Source organism: Pungitius pungitius, chromosome 20, assembly GCF_949316345.1.
Source record: "Pungitius pungitius chromosome 20, fPunPun2.1, whole genome shotgun sequence".
Classification (NCBI taxonomy): domain Eukaryota; kingdom Metazoa; phylum Chordata; class Actinopteri; order Perciformes; family Gasterosteidae; genus Pungitius; species Pungitius pungitius.
In genome coordinates, this window is record NC_084919.1 from 1,763,731 (window position 1) to 1,781,059 (window position 17,329).

Sequence of the window (17,329 nt, forward strand, 5' to 3'; positions counted from 1 at the left end):
CAAAAAACAAATCGAGGATGTGTTGAAAATGAAGTCATTGAATTGAAAATGAAGTGAATTTAAACAGATGCCACCTGAAATGAAAGACAATAGATGGCAGCATTTCTACACTGAAATCATATCCTTGGTTTGTGGCTCTCTGTCAGTACGCCCACTTTTTTGAAAGTTCCAAGTTGACATCCTAGAGTTTTACCTTTTTTCCAGGCACACCTGGGTGTTTTCTGCTTTGTACACATGAGGGTAGTACACATGAGGGTAGTACACATGAGGGTAGTACACATGAGTGTAGTACACATGAGGGTTAGAGAGCATCACGACTACCTTTGTTAACTCCACAGAGATCCTTTACACGCAGTAACACGTTTCTTATTACGGACAGCAGCCGCTGAACATTCCCATAAAAAGCATTCCCCACAGGTATATTTTAATTTCTTTTTATTGGGACAGCGTCGAGGTAGAAAACATGGTTAACACAAAGGGGTCGCCAGTTCAAAGCGTCCAAAGAGGAAATAGAATACATACAAAAACAGTCCATCTCATCATTTTTTATTTAATGGCAGACTCTTTGGTTAAAGTATAGCAGATAAAAACAACCCCGTTTGCCACATTTTCCTGGATGGAGCTGAGAGGACATCGCCGGAACAACCAATTTAATAAAACTATCAAATTTAAGGTAGATAGATTCAACATACAGTTTTAGTTACTATTCCTTTAGAAACTGACATAAATCAACTCTTCAGAAGTCAGTCCAACAGAAAAGTGGAGACACTATTAATTGACTAACACACTCAGCACAAACGTCTTTTGAAAGGAGAAAGGCTCTAAACCTCAGAACCCTGCTAATCCACAATCTACTCCCTCCCACCTGTTTCCCTGAAGCCACCCTGACCCGTCACAGGCGGGCCCTCGACTGCTGTCACAGTGGCACCTGGATCCAACTGGCCGTCGTCCCGCGTCACCTGGGGGGGGGGGGGGGGCGGCCTGTCGCAGGGCAACAAAGGGAGGGGAAAGCATTTAAGCACATGGGAGGATTATGGTGGATAGCGAGTCCAGGAGTCCAGGATGAAGGTTAATCCAGCGGGGATTAGGCCAGGTGGCCTCTCCCCAGGTGAACTGGTAACATACAACCGGGCAACCAATCAGAGGTAAACTGCGTGATAAAAGCATAGACGAGTCTCTTTGTATACAGACAGATGTTTTAAATGCAGGAGCAACATTTTATCTGTGCATGCAACCAATATCAAGCATTTTGGAATGCGGACATTTTTAAACCAGGGATTCAGCCTCTACCCAACATGGATGAACCAATATTTCCATTAAGCCACGGTGGCCCTTTTGGGGATTTGTTGTGCTGCCGACCAGGAGTTACTTGACATAATGGAATCCTCTTAAAAGTTTGATTTCTGAGGACCAGAAGGTCCTCTAGGGGAGCAGGTGCAGTGAGGATATATCTGCTGCGTGATACTGATCTGCTTCGTGTCTTCTGGGAATGCAGATGCTCAGACACGCTGATGTCATTCCCTTAAGCAGTGAGCAAGGCAGCTGATTGGATCCACCACACAGATGGCTCTCAGTAGACAAGCTCAAAACCCCAAAGTTCAAACTACACCCTTATTGGATGCATTAATGACCATTAGCCCAATCACAAGGGTTTGACTTTTACTCTTTTGGAAATTCTGTCAATGTTTTATGGAGTAAGAGTCTAAATTAATACCTATTGAAAAATAATCATATTTTAGAATAATATACAGAAATATATTAATAACATTTTCTATTGTATCTAATGGTATACTATACTTGAGAAGTACATTTTAGCTGTGGACAATATGTGCCTTTTTGCCAAGTATGACTTAAAAGTACCCACTCAAGCTTTCTCTTTATCCTGAAACCCAGAGCTTTTTAATCATTATTCACCTTCATTTCGTGGTTTGAGGCTCCTTCCCCTTGACCCGGGTTTGGGCTGAAACGGCGTCTTTGGAAAGGGGCTCCGATTGGGTGCGACGCGCTGGGTCGTCCGTCCCTCTCGCTTGGAGCCTCCCCCGGGGGGCCTCCCCCCACGGTTTGGGAAGTAAGGAGCTCCCGGGGGCCGCGCAGGTCTGAAGGTTCTGTGGGTCCTTTCGACAGAAAACCGAGCGCGCGTCGTGAAAGGAGACGGACGGAATGATCTCCTCCGCGTTGTTGTCCGTTTCACGCGTCACAGACCTCGGGGAACTCGGGCGAGACGAGGGCCTGGAGGAGGACGAAGGTCCGAGCGCAGGAGGGCTCGGGTATCTGCGGCACACGGAGGGATAAGATGGCGGAAGGCGGGCTCTGGAGACGGGCGGTGCCGTCACAGGCGGGCCCTGCGAGGGCATCTCGCCCTCGTGGAATTCATGGCTTCCACTTCCCCGACCCGCTCTGGCTGGAGGGGGTGAAGGCGCCCCGCCTTTCGGCTCTGTGGCATCTCTCTTGTCGTAAGATTCTCCTGCGTTGCTCAGTCGAATCATCTTACGTGCCTGCTGGTAGAGAACGTGAGCCTTCTCGGTTCCCGGACGCCCATCGGCTTCTCGTTCCTGCGCCCCGATGACGGCGTTCTGCCTGGCAGGTAAGATACTGATCGATCGTGGCTTCACGCTGCCTCGGTTTGGCAGCACTTCTACATTCTGCACGGACGCTTTGAGGCGCTGACAAACTTTGGTCTTTTGGTTTATGATTGGCAGGACCAACTCCTCCTGTGACCTTTCCTTGTGTCTTGATGTGCCCTCGGTACTCTGGAAGGAATCGTCCATCAGAACCTCTGGGGGCGGAGGTGGTAGGCTGTCTACATCAAGGTCATCCTTGCTTTCAGGCCATCTGTTATTGTTGTTGTTGTCATTGATGACCAAACCCTCCTCATCTCTCTTTACCGTGTTGGGTGACCGAATAATCCCACATTTTCTGGACCTCCTGATATGAGGTGGAATATTAGCCAGGCTCTGCCCTGGTCTACCATCAACGCCTTGGCTAAAGGTATTTATCAGTCTCCTGACAGACTGGTGCTTGGGTGGTTGGGGTATCAATGCAGGTAAGGTACCAGGTGATTGGTCTGATCTGAAGGGGCCTCTTTGTGCGCTTGCTGATCCGCTTACTGAATGCCGCCGTAGACCAGCTCTATGGAAGTTGTGGTGAGGACCCGCTAACTCTTTTCCTCGGTTTTCACACACATTTTTCACTCGTTGGTCTAAATTCTTCTGGCTCTTTTGTAGCTCCATCATGATGTTCACACATCTGGCGGAGGAAGAGTCTTTGGTTGAGGAGACAGCAGTAAGGGGCCGTTCGGCTAAAGACTGCTGATCCTTCATGTAATTTGCACACATGAAAATAAAGGACTGACTGGGATCCGGTGGGGAAGAGTTTGACCTCTTCCTTTCAGGTCCGTCCCCTTCATCATCCTCGTACTCGTCATCATCGTCAACCTCCTCCTCCACCTCCTCCTCCTCCTCGTCTTCTTCATCATATTCATTATAGCCCGCCAGGCTAAGTAAATTACCGGGAAGCGCATCGAATGCGCCACGGACGTTGCTCCCAGATCCGCAACTTCCAGATCCCGTGCTCCCGCGGTGGTGCCGGTGCCTCTCTGACCCCGTCAGGCTCTCGTTTTCCCCGCCGATGCCGCTGTCCTCGCTGTGCAGCGCCGAGTCCTCCGGGTTGAACTTCCACGCGGCGGCCTTCTGCACCCGCGCCAGCACCAGCGTGAGCCTCTGCTCGGCCGCCTGCTTGGCCTGCAGCTTCTCCACCAGCAGCTGAGAGAGAGAAGAGAAATACTCCACCGCCTCCTCCAGCGCGGCGTCGCCCAGCGCCTGCACGGAGCCCCCCACCAGCTTCATTTTCTCCGCCGAGTGCTTGAGCAGCTGCTGTAGCAGATCCGGCGGTGGACTCGGGGGGTTGGCTGAGTCGAGCCTGGGTTTGGCTGGCGTGGCCGCTGGGCCCGTCATCCCGGAAGGCAGAGACATGTGGTCCCCGTGCTCCTTCAGCATCAGCTCGCCCTCTTCGGCCATCTCCTCCAGAGCCTGGTTGATCTCCTCGAAGTGCAGCACGAAAGCAGACATGGTGGGCTGGAGGGACAGCTGCGTCTGGGCGGCCTGGTCCAGTAGGCCCAGCAGGGCTTCGTATTTTGAAATGTTGGGGTTGAGGAAGGCGTAGGCTGCCTGGTGAGCCCTCACCATGTGCGGCGGGAAGTCAAACTTTGTCTGAGCATTAGAGGATTTCCTTTGCTTCTCGGCAGACCTTCTCTTGCCTTTGCTTTTCTTTCTTTTCTCAAGCTTCTTGATCTTATCTGTTTTTACCACCTCGTGGGTTATTTCTTGGGGTATCTCATGGGTCTCTGTTTCTTCAATGTACTCAGCGTTTTGGCCTTCCGTTGTGTCGGAGGTCAACTGAAGATGTTCTTCGGGGAGTAGTGATGGTTGATTTTCTTTCTCGGGAGTCTCAAAACATTCGCCCTCCTCCTCTTCGGGCCGGGAACCAACACCTTCTCGGGGTACTTCCGCCACCAGAGCATTTGGAGGTCCGTCTTGTGGTTCTTCAGCGAGCGGAGCCTGTTGAGGTCCAGATCCTCCCGGCTTTGAAAATAACTTTCCTTTGGATGGCGAGCAGCCCATTTTTGCGCTAAAAAATGAATCAAGAAAAAAAGGAAAAATCTAAAAACATTTGTCAGGAGCAAAAGCGAAAGCCATCGTGTAAATCCATCAGCCTGGCGGGCAGTTGATGAGACAAGGTCCTCTAGAGTCCTCCAAAGACGTCCTTTCGGTAACAGCTTAGCCCCCACATGCTAGTTTCGATGTATATTTCTCCGGTTCTTTGAAGCTTTCCCGTGATGATTTTTTCGGTGGAACGGAACTCGGTGGACTGGAGGCAGCCCTGGACTCTACGCCAGGGTGAGGAGCTGAAAGGATAAGACGGATCGGGGGGGGGGGTTCTTCTCTCTCCGTCAGCACACACAGATGGTCACGTTAAGTGCATCAACACGCACGCTCTCTCGCACACCCACACACACACACACACACACACACATGCATTTACACGTAAGACTTTAAGCTCATCAGGTTAATCAGCGTTTGTCAGGTGATGTTTTTAGCCTCATCACTGCTGTTGGTGGTTTGCAACTATGTGGGTTCACCTGAGAGATAAACAACGGGGTTGTTTGTATGTTTAACAGAAATTTCCCTCTCACTTTGACACATGATATTTTACCCGAACATTCAGTTAAATGTTGGGTAAAGGTTCTCAGCCAAGAAATTCCTAGAAAATGAACATAAGACTGATTCAAGTCACCTAAAACCAGACACTTTTTTGGTGTCGGTCCTTTGACTAGTTTGGCACTTCTGACTCATTTACTCCTTATGTACCACATGACTGGGTAAAAAGTCCATTCAAAAAGTGGATTAACAGGAATTTTAGCTTCACGTAGCATTTATCCAGCATTTAACGAACAGATCTCTGCAAACTTGTTTGTGAGATAAAATCTTGACAGACTTGATTGCCTCGCCCTATAGTCCGCTAATTAACCACATGTCGTTTTACAGGAAGGGTTTGTTTTGTCCCCTGTGAACAGAATTTTTTTTTAACGAGTCTGAGAAACTGAATTTGCAAAAAGGGACAAAAGGAACTTCTGATACACAGTTCAATCAAACAAGCAGTGTTGGTAGAGCGAAGCTCTTGTTTAAACTTCACGACAGAAATAGAAGGTGAGTCTAGAGGTGACCACTATGGACACGCCGAACGGTTGAATCTCACTTCAAACCTATAATCTAACCTGAGTGGACTGGGCACGGAATGAATTTATGAGTTCATAAAAAAAAAAACCTTTCCAGCTGAAGCCAGCTATCTGTCTGGAGGCATCTGTAATCCTTTTTGCAGTAACAGGAACCGAGCAGAAGGAGCTTAGACTGCGGGAGGTCTCCTGTGTTTGTGTCGTCCTTCTTCTTCCGGTTCTCCGCGACCTTGTTGATCAGGTCTCTGTTTTGGTGACACATAACAGGCTCAGCCTGCGTGGCGACATAGGGCATGACCTGCATCACGAGGCATCAAGGGGTCTTCTAGTGGGACTTTTCTCCTTATCAGAAGTTCTCGATGTCGTGTGCTTTACACTCTGTTTATTATCTGTATTGCATCTGAACACTTAGTGTCACTCACAGCTGCTGTCTGCAAAGTACCTGAGTCCCAGCATTGCGACATGTGATAACAATCACAATTGGGAAAAGGCCCAACATAAACAAAAATTACACCAGGACAATAGCAGCATTGTCGCAGACAGATCGTGACACGGAAAAATGTTGCGGCTTCAGGGAAGTAAACAAACCATTTCCCAGCAGGCAGTCACACTTCACTGTGTCATTAACAGACACCGATAGTGTGAAACGTCCTCTATTGTATTCTGAATCAGCGGCCATTTGTGGGTGAGCATGTGTGCTTGCAGCACATAATACCCCTGCAGTAGATTAGTGATCAACAGTCAGTTGTGTAACGGTCTCAGGTCGACGTGCTGTGCCGCTCTCCACTGTTTCCCTTCCAGCCTTCTCTCTCAGGCTTTCACAACAGGAGCACTGTACACCTCTAAAGCTTCAAAATATGACCTTAACTCATCGGTTATGTTTTATACTTTTATTATTATAATATATTATATTATTAATAGTACCCATTGCAAATTTCATTCGGCGTTAGTCTTTAGTTGTAGAAGGTGGTTTGAGTACAGCAACAAACACAGAGGGACCAGCATGGATGTAGAGGTGGTAAAAAGGTAAAACGCAAGGAAAGACCCAGAGGCAGCCCTTGACCCGTAAGCAGTCAAAGTCACGATGGATCCTTGGAGGCATTTCAAGGATGCTTCATCAGCAAATCTCTCTAAAGGACCTCTCCAAGTCTACAGTCTACAGTCTACAGAGAAAGAGTTCATTTATTTCGGGAGAACTGGTGCTTTAAAAAAAGCAAAACACAAACCCATTTGGAAATGGCCAAAATATTCTGTCAAAGTGTGTGAACAAATTTGAGGCGAGAGATTCCAATCCAGCTCATATATTTCTTATTTGATATGCAAAAAGGTTTTTAACTGAGCTGCTGAGGCTCACAGACAGAAACAGGTGCAGATGTAGCGTTTTCACCTCTATCTGTGTAAATGAAGGCTTTGTTTGGGGCCTTGAGAGGAGCATGTCCGTTTCATGATTTTTTTTAAACCTTCATGTAAAAGACAGGTTCAAACGGGGGAGAGTTGGGCCAACACAGGCGCCTCATGGGTTCAGGGTGAACAGGTGAGCAGGAGGGGAGTGCAGGTAAAACTGATCTGGGTGGGGCGGCCCATCAAAATTGGGGAAGCACGGAGGGTGAATAGCCGAATGTAACATGAAACAGGAAACAAACTTACACTCATAGATAAAGACTCCAACATGATAACTGATGAGGAGGAGGGCTGAGCAGGAAAAACTGCATTTTCTGAATATTCGGAGTGGGTTCCCATCACCTCGAAACAAAAAAAGACGTGTTATGTGTTGAGATAACCAGCTTATCAAGAGCAGACTCCTTGTTGATCTGTTGTGATGCATACATTGGGTTGTGATGAAGAAAAAAAGGTGCATTAAAAGTTTATAAGTTTTTTAAATTTTTAATTTAATTGCTTTTAATTGCATATAACACACAAGAGCGCTTTTGTTTGTACAATAAAGAATTCAACAGCTTCGAGCAAAACAACTTTTTTTTAGCTTGGATTAACAACAAAAAGATACAAAATATAAAATACAAAATATAAAATACAAAATATTGTCTTTAGAAAGTTTGAATAATAAAATAATAATGATATACCGTCATGACCGAAAGAACTAGGTCACGGGTACAAGCGGCCAAAACGGGTTTCCTCAGGAGAGTGGCTGGCGTCTCCCTTAGAGACCCTTAGAGGGTGAGACCGAGGAGGAGTTGAGCCGCTGCTCATTTGAGTTGAAAGGAGCCAGTTGAGGTGGTTTGGCCATCTAGTAAGGATGCCCCCTGGACGCCTCCATAGGGAGGTGTTCCAGCCACGTTCCGCTGGGAAGAGGCCCCGGGGAAGACCCAGGACCAGGTGGAGAGATCTCTGCACTGGCCTGGGAACGTCTTGGGATCCCCCAGTCAGAGCTGGTAGATGTGGCCTGGGAAAGGGAAGTTTGGGGTCCCCTTCTGGAGCTGTTTCCCCATGCGACCCGACCCCTGATAAGCAGTTGAAGATGGATGGATGAATGGATGGATGATATACCACTATAGGACAGTAGATACCAGAACCAGTTTTAGATGGATATACTCCTACATCTCTTCAGTTTGTTCCCCAGCTTCCGAAGGTGAGGCATCTTGCAATAGGACATCTGCTTTAGGATCACATCAGAATCGACAGGGCTTAGCATCCCTGTGCTTGTCAACATAGTTGTTGTGCTTGATATGGAAAATCGGTTACCCCTCGCGGTGGGAAAGCCCATTTCAGGGACGTCGCTACCTGTGCGTGTCACCGGATCAGCCTTAGGGCCGGGGTCGACACCTCGCCATCTCCTCAGGACACATTCCAGTGTATCCGCATTCGACCCACGAAGCGCCTCGTAGCACTTGGGTAAGAAATGGCAGAAGATGATGCCGTAGGTGGACACTAGAATGGCCGTAGCCTGCACAGGAGCAGCATTTCTGTGGTTGGTGACGTAGACCGGGATGAAACACATCCACACGAACAAGTACATCAGCATGCTGAAGATGATGTAGCCCGTTTCACTGAACTCCTGCGGAACCTTCCTGCCTTTGGTGGCCAAGAAGAAGCCAACCAGTGCCAGCAGCGCTATGTAGGCCAACATGAGGCCAAAGCCTATGTGTGTGAGACCTTCGCTACACTGGATCAGCCTTTCCATGCTCTGTGGGGACGGAGGCGTGGGGTCAATATCAGGGGAGTCCAAGGTGAGCCAGAGGAGACAGATGACCCCCTGGAGAGCCGTCAGGCTGACGACGATCGCGGTCGGCTTGTAGAGTTTGTGCAGGCGCCCGCAAGTTAGCTGACCGAAGGGAAGGAAAGCCAGGAAGGTACGGTAGGCCTTGACTAGGATGCAGGACACACACAGGGTGAAGCCCAGGGCATACATCAACTGACGGGCTCTGCACAGGTGTACGTTGGGCCTGCCCATGAAGCATATCACGCTGGCAAAGCTCACCGACAGACCGACCATCATGACGTAAGACAACCTTACCTCGGCTCTTTTCATGGGTGGGGAATCTCTGTACACCAAAAAGATGAGGGCGACAACAAACAAGAGCAAGACGCCAAACGCCGCGGCTGCAATCATGGTGATGGGATGAGCGTCTGTCCATCGCAGGTAGGACTCAGATCTTGGCCTGCACTCGGTCCACCCCTTGAGAGCCCAGGTTCCATTGGGACACGCTTTGCAGGTTTCAAGATCTGTTGGAGAAGATGATGATGTACATGTTAGGCAAAAAAGGGGTTGATATACCTCTAAATAAAATTCATTATCCTAACAGGCAGGGCTTTGAGCAGCGACAAAACCAAGTTGGTGGTTTATAAATCCCAAATCGCTACGTCACTGAGTCCTACCTGGGACGTCTGAGAAGGTCCCCTCCACACAGAGCGTGCAGCTGTAACAGCAGACTGCGTTGAGGATCTTTTTCACTGATCCGGCGGCGCACTGCTCTGAGCATCTGTATGAAGGGATCTGAGAGACCAAAAGGAGAAAGCAAGAGCAGCTGAAACCGAGCAGTCTGCAGGGAGACGGCCTTTGTTCTGCTAAACTTTGTCTTGGACACAAATGCACTGGGCTTTATGGCACCAATCAAAGATGTATTAATATTTACTACTCCAAATACAGAGCCACAGGTTCCTTAGTTCCCACATGCTCTCTGAAACCAGTCTGGATACTTGTATTTCTTCAGTATGCATCAAACAATGTAGCCTCTTCAAACTCTTCTTGAATGCATTTATTCAGATACAATATGACAACATATTATCGTGTTTAAAAAAATGAATAAAACCTCACTGGAAGTTTAGGTTAAGGGGTGAAAGTCCTGTGTTTGTACAATTTCCGTTGCTCTGAGCGTCTAAGGAGGACTCGGGTGTGTTTACATCGGAACTGTGTGGCAGACTCCGGACGCTGAGGCGCAAATCCAACGACAACAGGTTGATCGACTCGAGAGGGAGGTTCAAAGCGGCCTTGCCTTGCGGGCTCCTCAAAGCGCAACGAATCCCTCCGAAGGTTCCTAATCCCTGGATTACATGAGGTCTTCAGAGTGTAAAAAACAGCTTTAAAAGCGTGAGGTGTTTACTGACCACCTGACTGATCTCTTCACTGTCCTGAAGGACACACAGGGGGTAATCAAATGTGTAAGTGGATGTTGTGATAACGTTGTCTTACCGTGGCATTGGCTGTTGAAAACCAGGTGATGTATTTTTCAACCATAATTTCTTGACGAAGGACATCGTATTTCCCGATATTTTGGAATCGTCTGCTGTTTCCATCCCGTTGCCACGCGATAAGGTTGTAAAAATTTAAAAGATCACCATTTTCGTCAAATTTGATAGTATAGTTCTCGAACTCAAACGTAATGTTCCTGAGTGCTTCAAGAAGCTGCGAAGCAAAAGAGTAGAATGGCAATTAAAATGAATCATTACATACAATCTCCCAAGCTGTTATTCGTGAGAAGAGATGATGCTCACCCTCCATGGTGGGAAGTTAACCTCTCCCGAGCACGACGTGCTGTTGCACTTCAGCAGCTCTTTGAGAGCCTTCGCTGTGGCCCACACTGCGACTCTTTGAAGGAAGGTTTCCCTCGTGCCCAGAGCCTTCACCAGATAGTCATCGTTTTGCCCTTGGGGATCCTTGAGATTGCACGCGCTGGCGGACTTCATTCTCAGGAGCTCGGGTGAGGGACAGTGGGACGGAGGCTCGACAGAGAAACATTCTGAGCTGCAGTTAAACCTCAGGTTCTTGTATTCTTCAATGAAGTGGTTGTAGCCCCCCGGGGTTGCTGTCAGATTCTTGAGGTAGTCATCGAAGGGTTCGCTCTTTTCAGAAACAAACGTGAAGCCCAAGATGTCCCCAACCTTATTGATGCCCTGCATTTTGGAGAGGGACTTGCTCTTGGTCCAGGAATCAGTGGATATCCAGATCCTTGATGTGTTGCTCTCAATCATCTCCTTAAATAGGGCCCCCACCAGTTCTACCTTAAGGATGAGCAGCACCACCTGGGCGCTGGAGGAGCGGATCACCTGGGCCACTTGCTTGACGCGCTCCGCGCTGAACAAATCGCCGAGGTAATGAGGCAAGACCTCCTGGTAGGCCAAACACACGGTGTTGTTCTCGGCGTCCTGGAGGAAGCTGTGAAAAGCTTCGCTGCCGTACTCGTCGTCGCCGTACACGACCCCGACCCAGTTCCAGTCAAAGTGAAGCATCATTCTGACCACTGCTCTGGTCTGGTGTTTGTCACTGGGAATGGTGCGCAAGAAGGACGGGTAGCGCTGTTTGTTGCTCAGGTCTGGTGCGGATGACGTGCTGCTCAGCTGATGAGAAGATTTGAAAAATAATAATTAGAAATACATTATTTTATGAAGTGACCTCAAACACCCAAATCTCCACCCTGCGAGTTATGTTTTGGTCTCTTGTCTGCATAGCATGGCTACAAAGCCTTATTGGACACAGAAAAGTGCACTAAACAGCTTCAGCAGCTTCACGCACTTGCGGATCCGGACGGGTATTTGAGACCTACCAGAGGGATCATGTACACATTCATCAGTCTGGCCAGGGCGATGGACACCTCAGAGAACAGGGCTCCCAAAACGATCTTGACTGCGGGCCTGAAGTCGGTGTAGTCGCAGGTCGCATTCAGAGAGCCGTTGACCTGGAGCATGTGCCCCACACACTGCAACGCCTTGCTCGCCGAGGCGCACGTGTCACACATCAAATATCCAAGACGCACCCCTGGCAGGAGGCCGGCTGCATTGATGACCTCAATTTCGTGGATGGCAGCCAAGGTTCTCAGAAATGACTCCAGATCAAAGCTGGAAAGAAAGGGAAAAAAATATGAAATCGTCTGTTAAAAATACACAATAAAACAGCTGTTCAAAAGACACGGTGGTTTGGGAGGTGATTTATGTAAGATAGAGAGATGTGCAGAAGGCCACACAGGTGGAACTTCCAGTTGAACATGCTGACGAGGGGAAACGTTTATCAGCATCAGAGTACTGAAGGAATTGCGTAATAATGATACTCAGAGGTTTGGAAGGAGGTGTACATTTTATTTCTAAACTTATTTTCAATACTTGAAAAACAGTTAGACATCCCTGATATATCCTTAAAAAGCCTTTTGTTGAATCCATGGAGTTAAATTTCAGATTAAAGATATTGGGAACATTTTTTACACGTATCAAGTTAGCAGGTCATGCCAAAACATGCACATATTTACCCACTATTTTTCTTCTTATATTTCTGTCAACATACTATTTCTTCAAATTTAAAACAAATTAATGAATAAATATGATAGGACATAAAAAAACAACTAAGAAATACCTTTCTTTGTAAATCGTTTACTACAATCACACAAAAAATGAAAAACATACTTCCTCATGAATATACACACATATAAAGACCATCTGATGTGGCCATTTAAATTCCTTTGCACTCACTTTGAGCAGTGAAAGTTCTCAGGTCTGGTCCGCTGCTGGAGATTGATCACTTTTCGATGACATGGCAACAAAATGCCAATCACCACGTCACCGGGAGCCTGAGCGCCGCAGACCGACTCTGTGAAGTCACATCCGTCCACGGGAGCCGGCAAGCCGCTGGCGAGCATCAGGGCCCAGAAGAAGCTGCACGGCGGCCCACGCACCCGCATCCCGGAGGCCGTATGGGGGCAGACGAGCACTTCTCCTGCTTGTGTGAGCGCTCTCCTTTCCACGCGTGCTCCACGCGGTGACACGAGGAGGAACCTGTTTGCCAAGCGGAACTGGAAGAAGTGCCACCGAGTGTCATCCTGCAGACACTCGGGCGTGTGCTGCCACGAGGAAGTGAAGTTCGGAGCAGTAAGTGACTCGTTTCTCGGGCACAGCCTCTTCTCGGTGGGGGTCCTCTCTGCTCAGATGGAGATCGGCTGCTCTATTTTTAATCCCTGGATCGAAGAAATTGACCGTGAGAGATGCCAAGAGTTTATTTATCTGACCCCTCTCATCTACTGATTCATCAGATATCTCAGGTTGACTAGCACTGTTGTGTATATATCTACAACAAAGTAACAGTTTCACAGTTTTACAGTGTAGCATTGGTGAAATATTTCTGTGCCATAGACGGACACATTGTGGTATTACACCACGATGCTGTGGTTTTTTATTCAACCCCTTGGAAATAAATTGGCAGGCTCAGTGCTCGAGTACCACACTCGAGGTCGAGGCTCCTCACAGACCGGAGACCCTCTGCATTGATCTCCCAGCCTCCTCCACGCCACTTGGAGTGAGGTGGAGTGGGTGAACATGGAGAACCTGACATGCTCATCTCACGGGTCCACTCGATGCCCTTAATGAAGCTCAGTCCTGTGCCAGGCCTCTTGTTCATTGTACAGAGGAGCAATGGACACATCTTCAAAACCAACTCGTTTTTCTTGAACATATTCTCAAGCGACCTTGTTTATGAAGCACAACCTTTGTAATGTTCTCTTCTCTCTGTTGTCATGGAGATCTCCACCAGTTGTGTCTCCAACGACCACAGCTGAGGAACCTTTTGTGAAGGAAACCTCTGACAATGCTGCCCTCTGCTGGTAGGTTACAGCAAGGAACCACTGATCTACTCAAAAGTCTGGTGTTTTCTTCCATGTTCTTGTGATGCAGATGTTTGACTTGGATCATGAACTTCCTGTTACTCACCTACGGTCTGGTCACGTTGAGCCCCTATGGAGATTAAACCTTTCATTTCAAAGCGAAACTCCTCTCGCCAGAAAGATGTAAGATATGTTTAGCTGCTTGAGAGCATCCGTGTGGTGACCTGTTGCTTTGGTGAACCTGCTCACTCAGACCATCCTCCTCCGTCTGAACTCGTCTCCTCATTAAATTGCAGACTGTGAGGACTCTTGTTTTTTTTTTTTAACCGTTGCAGCAAAAAGGCAAATAGGCAACAACAACAGATCATTAAGAGAAGATAAGGACGCTGATGTATTTTTACCAACAAGTGTATAACAAGTGATTATATTACCCATGTGGGTTATATTTGAGCCGTCTGTGAGTCTCTTTTAATACGGCTTTCACATATTTGTGTATCGAGTCAGAGATTCTAATAACATTATAAGTTTAGGGTTATACACCCATTATGATTCAATGCAAAAAAAGGTATCAAACGCACATTATTACTTTGCAGTCAAATGATTAACATTTATTCCAACAATTTAACATAATAAGGGCATCTTATTCGAAAATTTCAGTAAATTAATTAAATAATATTGAGAATATGATATAACTACCATATCGTAACTATTATAAATATCCAATATAAATATCATAAAATACATATATATATATATATATATATATATATATATATATATATGTTAAGCCCAAAACTGAATGTATTTTAGGACTCTGAAATTATGTCACTCATTAACTTTATCAGTGATTGGCTAACTGCTCCTTAGACCCGCCCCGCCGGGCAGGAAAAGCATATATTTTAATTTACAAACTTTTTTGAGTATACTCCATGTTTCAAAAACCACAAATAGACACCTATAGACTACTGTATTTTTAATATAATTTTTGTGGTTCAAGGTGGGGCCGCCCCATTGCCCTCTGCATGCACCAGCCGCCACTAGATCGCTTTTCTTTCGAAATCAACACAGCAAACCTTCAATGCACAGGTTTAGTGGTATTAGTAAAATGTTAGACCATCAAACTGCTTATTTATGTCTCCATTGAACATTAAAGAACAACATGGCTGCTCATTCTCTGCCTCCAGCTGCTGTCAGAGACTGTGACTCCAATCAACACATCTGTAGACATTCCTTCTGTTCCCTGAATGTCAATTTGTTGAAGCCCTATGAGGTGTTACCTGCTTCAAACACACACACACACACACACACACACACACACACACACACACACACACACACACACACACACACACACACCGTGCTAATATAGCGGAGCATGCATCGATGTCTCCCGCGGGGTCACAGCGGTTTCAGGGAGGAGGGGATGGGCAGTTCGTGCAGGCTGTCCGAGAAGGTCGCCGGGCTCAGCTGCCTCAGGACGGTCTGCATGGCGGCGAGGATGAGCGGAGCCGGCCTCCTCTCCACCAGGTACCCGTAGGTCTCCTCGCCCAGCACCCGCGCCCAGCGCCCCGGCTCCCTGCGCAGGGCCCCCTTCATCTTGAAGCGCACCTTGGGCATGAACATGAGCAGGTGGTCCAGGCACTGCCTCCCGCTCCCGCTCGTCTCCCCCTGGCCGCGGTGCCCCCCGAGTTTCTCCAGCAGGACGTCCAGCGGCGTGCAGCCGTCGCGGTCCGGGGCGTGCGGCGACGCGCCGCTCCCCAGCAGCATGACCGCCGCCTCGGGCCGCAGGAGCTCGCAGGCCAGATGCAGCGGGGTGCGGCCGTCCTCCATGTGGAAACAGCCGGACATGGAGGAGGAGGAGGGGGAGGACGAAGGAGGAGAAGGCACGCCGGCTATCCGGAGGCTCTCCTGCAGGATGAGGCCCAGGATGTAGGGCCGGTCGTAGCGCACGGCCATGGCGAGGTGCGGGGCGGCGGGGGACGCGCAGCGGCAGAAGCTCTCTCCGGGCCTCGCCAGCGCCTCGTCCACGTACCGGCCGAGCAGGTAGCGCGCGTACGCCCGGTGATCGTGGACTATCGCGTAAAGCAGCGCCTCCGACGGGGTGTACGTCCGGCGGCCGGCGGCGGCGGCGGCGTCGCCTTCCTCCCGGCAGAACGCCTCCATGGCGCGCATGTCCTCCAGCATCCAGACGGGCTTCAGGTCCCGCACGGCCCGGTAGAAGAGCAGCGAGACGGGCTTGCGGTGCTCCTCGAAGCCGCTCCGGGCCGCGGAACCGATCGCCGGAGACGCCATGGGGCGACGGAAAGGGGGCGGCCCCGAGTTAAAGGTTTGGTCCGGGACGTCCCTTCATCGCTCCGGAACTACGGCCCCGGGGAGCTGTGGGGCCACGGGAGCAGACACACATGTTTAGTCTCCCTACGAGCCCGTTTTAAACCTCACGTACTAAACTCACATTCCCGCACGGTCCTCCTTGACAGCTGCGGAATTCCTGCTGTCGCTTTCTGCAGTGTCGCGCCACTGCGCACGCGCCACCTCAAACTTTATTGACAAACGCGATCAAAGTGTTTCCACGAACCGCAGAACTTTTTACTCAAATTACACCTGTCATGTGTTAACACACACCCATAAATGCAAATGCAGTTTACCCACCTAGTTTATTCTTCAGTGCAAGTTCACACCGCAACATTCTCCAGTATTGTGTTGTCGAATGATTGTGATCACAAGCACCGACCTTCTGCTCCGTGCACTTTCTCCCGAGATAAGAGATCGGAACGCAGGGATGAGACGTGTCCACTTTAATCAGCATCGCGGCAGACTTGTCGGTTCTTGCCAGAGCCAAATATCCCAGAATGCATTTCACCTTAGCAACAGTGCAGAGGAAAACAAACACGACCACAGGTCGAACTTTATGAATACCGCGAAAAGTGATGTTTAGGCGAAGGGGAAGTTAATTAGTCCACATGTCTGCGGTCGGTTTGTCGACATTAAGCCTTGGTAACATTTAACTGGGAGATGTGAGGCGCAGTCAACGGCCCGGCAGACCTCCACACACCGGGCGGTCAGCTCATCTCAGCCCGCCGAGAGCACCCATTTCTCGGGGAGTCTTCTGTGAAATGCTCCGCTGGTGTTCACGTCTCCGCAGCGGTTATACATGAGCTATAACTATTGTAATCCAGTACAGTCAACAACTGTATTCAAAACGTATTAGTAAGACCAGCTGACGCGGTGACGTCATCACGTCAGCTGCTGTTCCCAACTGCGGAAGTCACCGTTCTCACGCACTTTCCTCACTTATTACACAACAAGTATCCTTTCAAAGTAAACTTCCTCCTGAGTAGAAAGTAAATTATTCATAGTAACGCTACACACATTATGTCCTTTCTGAAGCACACATTAGCACAGAGTTGTGTAGTAATCATCTTTGACCACACCGGGGCAGCGTTGGCTCACTCAATGTTACAGATGTCTAAGCACAAAGACAGATTCTCACACACATTGTCTTCATGTCCCTCAGGTTACCAAGGACACAGGGTGGTAAAGATAGAAGTAATGCAGGGGA

General features: G+C 48.6%; 2 protein-coding genes across 4 annotated transcripts; both read right to left on the reverse strand.

Annotated features, from left to right (window-relative positions):
• Positions 1 to 7,519: 7,519 nt before the first annotated feature.
• Positions 7,520 to 13,052, reverse strand: LOC119194569 (G-protein coupled receptor family C group 6 member A). The gene is made up of 6 exons (XM_037448698.2): positions 12,647 to 13,052; positions 11,731 to 12,022; positions 10,682 to 11,524; positions 10,380 to 10,592; positions 9,566 to 9,683; positions 7,520 to 9,412 (listed from the first exon to the last, which is right to left on the reverse strand). Exons 1-6 carry the CDS (start codon positions 12,853 to 12,855, stop codon positions 8,268 to 8,270), a joined length of 2,820 nt encoding a protein of 939 aa, XP_037304595.2. The 5' UTR covers positions 12,856 to 13,052; the 3' UTR covers positions 7,520 to 8,267.
• An 826-nt stretch (positions 13,053 to 13,878) lies between these two features.
• Positions 13,879 to 16,985, reverse strand: zgc:112001 (uncharacterized protein LOC550384 homolog). Of its 3 annotated transcripts, XM_037450173.2 has the most exons (3): positions 16,420 to 16,985; positions 16,223 to 16,308; positions 13,879 to 16,146 (listed from the first exon to the last, which is right to left on the reverse strand). In XM_037450173.2, exon 3 carries the CDS (start codon positions 16,060 to 16,062, stop codon positions 15,169 to 15,171), a length of 894 nt encoding a protein of 297 aa, XP_037306070.2. In that variant the 5' UTR covers positions 16,063 to 16,146; positions 16,223 to 16,308; positions 16,420 to 16,985; the 3' UTR covers positions 13,879 to 15,168. The 3 variants fall into 3 exon arrangements, with proteins under 3 accessions (XP_037306070.2, XP_037306071.2, XP_062415706.1); XM_037450174.2 differs by lacking the exon at positions 16,223 to 16,308; XM_062559722.1 differs by having other exon boundaries at positions 16,223 to 16,985.
• Between the last annotated feature and the right edge of the window lie 344 nt (positions 16,986 to 17,329).